This window comes from Macrobrachium nipponense, chromosome 20 (genome assembly GCF_015104395.2).
Source record: "Macrobrachium nipponense isolate FS-2020 chromosome 20, ASM1510439v2, whole genome shotgun sequence".
NCBI classification, from domain to species: domain Eukaryota; kingdom Metazoa; phylum Arthropoda; class Malacostraca; order Decapoda; family Palaemonidae; genus Macrobrachium; species Macrobrachium nipponense.
Genome location: NC_061089.1, coordinates 13,658,008 through 13,668,044, shown reverse-complemented (window position 1 = coordinate 13,668,044; position 10,037 = coordinate 13,658,008). Strand labels below are relative to the sequence as shown.

Below are 10,037 nucleotides of genomic sequence, written 5' to 3'. Positions count from 1 at the left end.
CCAACGCCTCTAACGGACTAAATACGGCATACCTGCCCAAGGTGTGTTCAGGCGTTTCCTCAAACGGTTTGGCCCGCCATTCACGACTCTGTCGAACCGTGTTTTTTTGGTGAGAGAGGACAATGGGCGCAAACAGTACCTCGCGGGAAACCTCGCGGGAAACCCGGGCCTCCCCCGCCCCAGCGACGGACTCTGACACAGCGGCCGCTCAAGCTGTCAAATTGCCCCCCTTCACAACGGCTGACCCGTCTTCCTGGTTCTTCCGAGCCGAAGGGCAATTCCGGATCGCGCGGGGCTCACAACAAAGTGCTGCAGGCTGACCTCGTCGCAGCGGCTCTCCCGACAGAGGTGTTCGACCGAATATCTAACTGGCTGACCGGTCGAGCACGAATCGGACTTGTCACGCTCGACGAGATAAAAGAAAGGCTCTTGACAGCCTATTCCGTGCCCATCGCTTTGTGAAAGGGCCCCCCCCACGCCCGCGCCCTCGACCTAGTCGCGAACCCCATGCGCGGCGCCGACACCCAAGATGCCTGGACACTGTGATGGGCCTCGTCCGTCTGCCCGAAATAGGCCCCGACGGAAAAAAGGTAGAGATCAGCCTGAGCCGCGAAATATTCCTGCGGCAACTCGAGCCGGACGTCCGAAAGCAGCTGACCGAGCGCGTACACCCTAGAGGACGACGAACTACTAGAGAAGGCAAGAAGCTGACGTTGTCGAACAATGCCCGCGAAGCTCGCCCGCCCCCCCCCCCCCCCCCGATCCTCTGTGTGCCTGGCCGCAGAGAAGGAAGAAGACGACGACGACCCAACGCAAGAGATCGGCGCCGTATCCCAAGGGAAGTCCTCCCACACGCAGCGAGGTGAAAACTCCTGGTGCCGCTTCCACCGGAGGTTCGGGAGATTCGCCAGGAGGTGCGAAAGCCCTTGCACCTTCCAACAGTCAAAAAACGGCGACGGCAAACAAAACCAAGGCCGCCCGTGGCAACGGCCGCGTCGGAACCACACACCGTAGGGTTCTACGTCCGCGACGCGATCTCCGGCCGGAGGATGTTGGTGGATACGGGGGCAATGCACTCGATATTCCCGCCGTCAGGAAAAGACCGTAGCCGCGAGCCCGACAAAACAACCTCCCTCGTCGCCACAAACGGGACCCCATCCGTTCTACGGCACGAAGCCCCTCGAGATATCCATCTTGGGGCGAAACTACGTCTGGGAATTCACAATCGCGGACGTCAGGATCCCGCTACTGGGGGCAGACTTCCTGGCGCAGAACGGCCTCCTGGTGGACGTGGGCCGCAAACGCCTCCTCGACACGGGGACATGCCTTTCCCTTCCACTGGCAGCAGGCCCGGGCGCCCCTACAATTTGTACCATCGCCCCCCACAAATACGGCAACCTCCTGCAGGAGTTCCCCGAAGTCTTCAAGCCGGAACTTCGTCAGGCGGCAGGGACTCCGCCCAAGCACGGGATATTCCACCACATAACCACCACAGGCCCCCCGACACACTCGAAGTTCCGACGACTCCCTCAGGCCGCCTCCAGGAGGCGAAGCAGGCGTTCTCGGAGATGGAACGAATGGGCATCTGCAAGAAAGCATCGAGCCCTTGGGCGTCACCCCCTGCACATGATACAGAAACCTGACGGCACCTGGAGGCCCTGCGGAGACTACAGAAGACTCAACCTCGCTACAATCCCCGACCAATACCCTTGCCAAACATGCAGGATTTGACAGGGGCCCTTCATGGGGCGAAGGTCTTCACAAAAATGGACCTCTTATTAAAATCCTATTTCCAGGTTCCAGTGCACCCCGAGGATGTCCCCAAGACTGCCATCATCACGCCTTTTGGCTCCTTCGTTTTCCATTACTCAACCTTCGGCCTGAGGAATGCAAGGGCACCTTCCAGCGCCTGATGGACAGCATCCTGGGGACCTGCCCTTCTGCGTCTGCTACGTCGACGATATCTTGATTTTTTCCAGGTCCTTGGAGGAGCACCTACATCACGTCCGAGCGGTCCTGAAGCGCCTGCAGGAAAACGGCTGGTCGTCCGTTTCGACAAATGCACCTTCGGCGCCGAGAAGGTGGACTTCCTCGGACACGAGATCTCCGCGACGGGCGTGCGCCCCATGGCCTCGAAGGTAGGCGTGGTGCAGAAGTTCCCAACACCAACCACGGTCAAGTCCCTGCAGGAGTTCATCGGAATGGTCAATTACTACCGCCGATTCATCCCCGCCGCCGCCCGCACCATGTCTCCTCTAACACAGGTCCTGAAAGGGAAACCAAAGGCCCTAACGTGGGAGGCCGAACAAGAGAAGGCTTTCAACGAGACGAAAAGGGCCCTCGCCAGAGCGGCGACATTATGCCACCAAGACCCTGCCGCACCTTTACGCCTCACCACCGACGCCAGCAACGTCGCCTGCGGGGCTGTCCTCGAGCAGATGGTCCAGGGCGAGGCCCCAGCCCACTCGCCGCCTTCTACAGCAAAAAACTATCAGCCGCCGAGACGAGGTACAGCACGTTCGACCGCGAACTCCTGGCAGTGTACCAAGCAGTGCGACATTTCCGCTACCTCCTCGAGGGCTCCCCCTTTACGATCAGGACGGACCACCTCCCTTTGGTACACGCCTCACCAAGGCGGGCGACGCTTGGTCAGCGAGACAACAGAGGCACCTAGCAGCCATCGCAGAGTTCGGTTGCACCATCCAGTACGTGCCTGGTTCGAAGAAGAAACCCCGTGGCAGACGCCCTATCGAGGATAGAAATCAACGCCGTGCGTCTCGGGGTCGACTACGAAGACCTCGCCCGGGAACAGGCTGCCGACCCGGAGACTGCCGCATACCGCACTGCTATCACCGCCCTCAAGTGGGAAGACGTGCCCTTCGGACCCGCAGCATGACGCTCCTCTGCGACATCAGCACGGGGCCGCCCGCGCCCGCTGATCCCAGCCTCCCGAAGAAAGCCGTGTTCGACGTCATACACGGACTATCGCACCCCTCGGGCCGGACGACGGTGCGCCTCCTGACGGAGAAGTTTCGTCTGGCATGGAATTCGGAAGGACTCCCTCGAGTGGGCCAGGACCTGCGTGCCTTGCCAAACTAGCAAAATCAGTCGGCACACGGAATCAGGCGTGGGGAAATTTCCGGCAGCGAAACGAAGATTCGGCCACATCCACATAGACGTCGTTGGCCCCCTGCCCCCGTCGGAAGGCACCAGGTACCTCCTGACGGTAATCGATCGCTCCACCAGATGGCCCGAGGCAACGCCGATGTCGGAGGCGACCACGAAAGCATGTGCCGAAGCACTCCTCGCCAGCTGGATCAGTCGATTCGGAGTGCCAGACGAAATCACGACAGACCGCGGACCAGTTTTCCTGTCGGAGTTGTGGACTGCCCTGGCCCGCCTAATGGGAACGTCGCTACATGCCACCACCGCCTACAACCCAGCAGCTAACGGCATGGTGGAGAGAGTCCACCGTTCGATCAAGGCTTCCCTGATGGCGCGCTGCACCGACGAAAATTGGAAGAGCCAACTACCGTGGGTCCTCCTCGGTCTCAGGACTGCCCCGCGGGCAAACGGCGAGGCATCACCCGCGGAGAAGGTATACGGGGAGCCATTAACAGTCCCTGGCGAGTTCTTCCCGACCAATGCCGACGACGCTGACGTCTCCATCGCCACCAGGCTTCGGGAATCCGCCGGGAAGTTCACGCCCTGCGTCAAAACCTTCTCCGACAGAACCAAACGTTTCCTCCCGAAGGCCCTATCATCGTGCAAGCACGTCTTCGTCAGGGACGACGCCCGCCGCCCGCCTCTAACGAGACCCTACCGCGGTCCCTTCCGCGTCCTACGACGCACTGACAAGGCATATCTCTTATCCATCAACGGTCGCGAGGACTGGGTCACAATCGATCGCTGAAAACCAGCCTTCATCATGGACGAGGACCTCGCAGACGCGGATTCCACAGGGCGCCTCAATCTTCCTCGGAAAAAAGCGACTCCTTCGATCGCCAAACCTCCTAGCCGTAGCCCGCGGCCGCCCTCGAAAAGACGGGTCGAAACCCCCCGAGGATCACCTCAGGGGAGGCATCCCGTCCCCGGAAACCCCCGAGGATCTACCACAGCAACTAATATCACGCACCCGAGGGCGCCTCCGCCGTCCAGCTCGCTTCCGCGAGTGACTACCGAAGTACAAAGAAGTCAGCCAACAATCATACCTAATTATTGTCTTAGGGGGGGAGTATTTGTAAGGACAACGCTTATTCATAATTTTCTCTGTATATAATTCATCATTCGCGTTGTTCTTACTTCCCCCTGAGAGAGCATTCAGCGGGCTTTCCGTTAGTGTATAAAGCTTGTATAACCACATATTGTGTACTTTTATATTTTGTATTTTATGTCTCTCAAGAAACACAAATCGGGTCTCGCCGACCCACTTTTACTCTCTCGCGGGTCGGTGACCACATTTCCGTCCGCATGCTGTATATTTATATTTTTTTTTTCCTTGACTGTAATAAAAATCAGTACACTTCTACCTGCCTCTTTGTCCACCTCTCACACCTTACTCGGCACCCCTGTTCCTCCCCCTCCGTCCCTGTCCTCCCCCCCCCCCCTCCCCCCCCCCCCCGCACTTATGTGTAACTCAAGCGGCCGTCTCTTAGGAAGAGAACTAGTACCACGAGTTATAATGGATCGGCTGAGCCGAGCCTATAAGTGGATTTGGGGGGGGGGGGAGGGGGGGTGGGGTAGGGGGTGTTGGTGGTGGTCGGACATGTATGTCTGGCTACCTGCCCGATCATAGGTGGCCACCCAACTGGTCGTGTAGGCTACCCCAGTAGTGGTAGTAGAGTGAATGGAACCATGGCCCGTCATGGTTGGTATCGCCACCGATTAGAGTGGCCACCCAATAGTCGATGTGTAGGCTACCACTTTTAAGAGTGGTAATACAACCTGGCCTATGGCCCGTCGTTGGTATAAACATCGGTTAGGGTGGTCACCTATCAGAGACCTAGGCAACCACTATAGGGTGGTAGTGACTGGGTCCATGGTTCATCGTGGTAGGATCTCGACCAGAGGAATAGCCTACCGAAGGAGGCTAGGCCAAGACTAATGTTAACCAGACCTTTTATGGTACAGGGATACATTTTACACAATGGACTAACAAACATATAGTAATAATGAGGCAATATAGGAGAGTTGCAAAAGTGAAGTAACTGGTACGGGATTGACTGATTGACTGAGATCGTTAGGGACACGGTCTCCCAGAATAACTTTCTCTCTAAGCTCAATATCAGAACCAAGACCTCAACTAAACCTACAAAAACCGAATTTATTCGTTTCAGAGTGGTCAGGAGGATAGATCCTTGAATTAAGGAGCTTTACTACATTTCGGAAATCATATGGGAGTGACGGTTATGTACAGTTAGCCTTTCTAATTAAAATATCTGGACTATACTGTTTTGGTGGCAACTCTTCAACCTCTTTGTGAATTAACCACTAGTGTATTTACAAGCTCTATTCACGTAAAATACTAGTATATGCAATTATGAAAAACTTTCATCAGAGAGAGAGAGAGAGAGGGAGAGGGGACCAAAAGGAAAAGGGAGAGAGAGGGGGAGAAAAGGAGCTACCAGCTCTCTCTCTCCCTCGTCAAGTCCCACAGACTACGTTTATATAATTATAATAACAATATTACTACCATAAAAGCAAAACTCTCTCTCTCTCACACTTTGCAAGGCAACACGGCCTGCGGCTATGTAATGATGGTAATAATGCTAACACTATAAGAACATGTCAAGATCCCACGCACACCCACTAGTTAAAGAAGGGAAGAAAGAGCCAACAGCTCTTTCTCTGATTTACGTCTTAGCTTAGGGGCCATAGTAACTCCCGAATGAGACATGAGCGTGAACGTTATCCTTGTGACATATTCTACAGTGTAATGTATATATAATAGGAAACACGGGAATTGGGTACTTTTAATGCCATGATAGTTGGAATTTATGTATTTAAACAAAACATTAGTACCCAAACCCACGCGTTCCCGCTCGCAGTACCCAAGATGGCGGGGTGACGCCGCGTTCCCACAATACTTTCTATGGGACCGTGGGCCATAAAAGGTCCCGCAACTTCATAATACAGGCGGTCCCCGGGTTACGACGGGGTTCCGTTCTTAAGACGCGTCGTAACCCGAAAATCGTCGTAAGCTGGAACGATGTTCTTGAAAACATGTCCACAGGGAAAATTTCACTACTAATTTGCAATTTTTCTTAGGGCTGTATCTCTAAAATTATCACTAATTTACTTTTTTTCATGTGCAACACTGTGTATTCACAAATTACTGTATATTATCATTAAAATACAAGAGAGAGAGAGAGAGAAGGATGAGAGGAAGAGAAGAGAGGCGAGGACGAGAGAGAGAGAGAGAAATAACTCCTTAGGTTTCAATAGATTGAAATGAACGTCTGTAGGCAACTTTTTCCCCATCCCATAAATACATATATTTCTCCAGAGAAGAGAGAAAGAGAGGACTGTGCAATTATGTTTGTCTGTCTATCAGTTCTTTTGCTGAGAGCGAGAGAGATAAAAGGAAGATATAGAAACACCAAATGTATGACAAGTATCTTGTGGAGAGAGAGAGAGAGTTGTCCTTACAGTATTTAAAAGAGAGAAATGGAATGATTATTGTATTTAAAATACTCAGATATGAATTTTGTACTTATAGTATTATTATTGGAAAATATTAATGATAAACTTATTACATACACGTCCATGAAAATGATCTCATCTCAGTAAGAAGAGAGAGAGAGAGAGAGAGAGAGAGAGAGGAGAGCAGAGAGAGAGAGAGATTACATAAAACCATTAAAATTCGTTGACCATTGTATGGCATTGTTAAGCTTGAGTGTCACTCAAGTTGAGGTGGGGAAATTGATACAGAAAAAGACAAAGGGAAGAATTTTCTTTTGAAATTAGTTATCGTATTATTACTACTTCTATTATTATATTATTATTATTATTATTATTATTATTATTTGAAAAATATAATAAACACGTGCATCTACCATAAAAATTCTCTCATCTCAGTAAGAAAGAGGAATTATCCTTACCAGTGAAATAGAAAGGTCATTTTCATCTCTAAAATACGACCATTATGAATTTTGTAATTACAGTTTTATTATTATTATTATTATTATTATTATTATTATTATTATTATTATTATTATTATTATTAAATAACTGAAATTATCAATAAACATTTTACATACTTGTACCATAAAAATTCTTTCATCTCGGTAAAGAGAGAGAGAGAGAGAGAGAGTTTATCTCTCTCTGTTTATAACGCTTCCAGCGAAAGAGAGGGAGGGAGTTACCACTATGTATGACTCATTATTACTTGTGTGGCAAAAGAGAGAGAGAGAGAGAGAGAGAGAGAGAGAGAGAGAGAGAGAGTTAACCTTAATTAAAAGTGACATGGATAGATTAGTACGTATTGTATTTCTTTAAAATACTATCACATATGAATTTTGTAATTACAGTTATTATTATTATTATTATTATTATTATTATTATTATTATTATTATTATTATTATTATTATTATTTGAAAGTATTAAAAACAAATAGTACAAGTACATAAAAAATCTCGAGTCTCAGTAAATGAGAGAGAGGAGAGAGAGAGGAAAGAAGAGAGAGAGAGAGAGAGACGAGGAGGAGAGAGGAGAGGAGAGAGAGAGATGATAGAGGGGGGGGGGGGGAAGGTTCAGACTACGTGATTGCAACACTGCAGCTCTCCCCCAGCTCTTCCCCCTCTTGGCTGTCACAGAACTTGATATATAGCTGACAGTTTTAGTACCTGGATCTCGAAAAAGGTTACTGGAAGTTACTTCAAGAAGACTGGGATTTCCTTCATTCTTCCATAATTTTTTAAATATAAGCTAAAATCTTACTAATTCACTATGGTATTTTCATTAATGAATTGATATTATTGCTGTATAAATTAATATCAATATTTGAAAATAGTAAATCATTTATTTATCATACTAAAAAACATACATCTTTGTAGTATATATATATACTATATATATATATAGAGAGAGAGAGAGAGAGAGAGAGAAGAGAGAATTATAGTGATTATTTTTGTTGGAAAATACAAAGAGAGAGAGAGAGAGAGAGAAACTGTGCTAAACTATAAAGGATTCTTATCTTATCATAGTATGTGTTTTTTTAAAAGTGTCGTAAACTCGGAGCGTCGGAAGCGTCAGCGTTGTAACCTCGGAACAAGCGTCGTAACCCAGGGCAGATTTTTCAATGAATATTTAAGAAAAAGCGTCGTAACCTCGGAACGTCGTAAGCCGGACCCGTCGTAACCCGGGGACCGCCTGTATATGGAAAAACATAAACTGGGGTACTCAACTTCGGTGTAGGAGACATCTCGGAGGAGGCCATTGCAAAAATCACACCAAGCGGTAAATAAAGCAAGTAGGAAAAAACGCGTCACTTATGAAAAGGTTTCTAAACAGGATTGAAGATGTCGCTCGAGTCGGGTATTAACAGTAGTAGTACGGGGCGATGTAGGTGTGACCGTTGACTTGGCTCACCCCATATGGGGGTTTTCTGAGAGGGAAAACTAAATGGCAGGAAACCTGTGAATAGTGGCTTTCATACGCCCTGAACCTTATACCTGACGCCCTTTGGGTGCTCGCGCGATGGTAGTAACCTCTGCATACCTTTGCTAGCTTTTTTCTCTGGTATATTTAGAATCTATTTATACTAGAAAAGTGGATAGCAGGATCCTTTTCACCGGCGAACATAGGTCGACCCAGAAAATAAATATTAATTTTTAACTATTTTACTATATTAGAAAATAATATTTTTTACAATGTTTTTGTTTATACTACAGATTTTTTTCTATTTTGTATTCATATCAAAACAAATTACTTTATTTTATGTTAATATGCTCGATTATGTTAAACTATCATGAGTGTTTCATATAGTAATAATTGAAAGATTTATTACTAATGAAGTTCTCAACACAGCCTCCAGAAGAAACATCGACAACATCGACAACGTATTTGTCAAGCACAAGTGAGTCATCATCATCTTCCTCAACAACCTCTACTGTGCCAGTGACATCTACAGCTACCTCTGTAATACCAACATCATCAACCTCTGTCCCTACAACCTCAACAACTACAGGTCCCACCACATCTACATCTACTGTCCCCACATCATCCTCATCAACTATTATCCCCACAACATCGACATCAACTACTATCCCCACTACATCAACAGAAATCACTACATCCTCAGCAACATCTACTGAAACACAGACACCAACAACTGCCAGCATTGTTCCATTCCTTGATGAAGGTGTTGATGTAGATATTATTGTACAGATTCACGAGCAAGTTGATGAGGACTGTGCTGATGAAAACATGAATAAGACTCAGGTAAACTTAACTAATATCTATATTCATATACTTATTATTGAATACCATTTTTATCAGAGAGGCAGTTTGAACCACTACTTAAAAGAGGATATATTTTCATTTTAGTGCCCGTGTACAAATGAACCAAAGTCCTTTAGGAAATGCGGATAAACACTTATCATAACTTTCAGTTCCTGAATGAAATGTTAAAGGTCTTTCAAGTTTTGTTAACATATTTTGATAACATATATACTTTTATGCATTTTGTTTATTTCCTTTGTACTATATTTAATTCAAATATTCTGACTGGTATTTTTAATTTCTTTCATAGGAAGTTGTTCTTGACAATACTTTTCATGAGGATGACCTCAGCAGTGTTTTAAATAGGTGGAGTAGCTCTTAAGTTTCTGGTATTTTGTTGTAAAATTGAAGTTGATTAAGCTTATGATACTTTAGCTTTCTTGTTATACCTGATGTTCATGTTCAGAAACATAATGTTGAATTATGTTTGTAGACCTAAAATCTCAAGTGCATTACTATTACAAATATACTTTTGTACAACTTATTGTATTTATTAATAGTAGTTATTTATTGCAGTAGATGGTTAAGATAATTA

At 47.2% G+C, this 10,037-nt stretch overlaps 1 protein-coding gene across 1 annotated transcript in view; it reads left to right on the top strand.

The window, feature by feature from the left end:
• Positions 1-9,010: 9,010 nt before the first annotated feature.
• Positions 9,011-10,037, top strand: part of LOC135219744 (mucin-5AC-like) — a 59,258-nt gene continuing 58,231 nt past the window's right edge. The window contains exons 1-2 of the mRNA XM_064256777.1: positions 9,011-9,442; positions 9,753-9,808. Coding sequence (XP_064112847.1) covers positions 9,011-9,442; positions 9,753-9,808 — 488 coding nt within the window. The remainder of the gene's footprint in view (positions 9,443-9,752; positions 9,809-10,037) is intronic.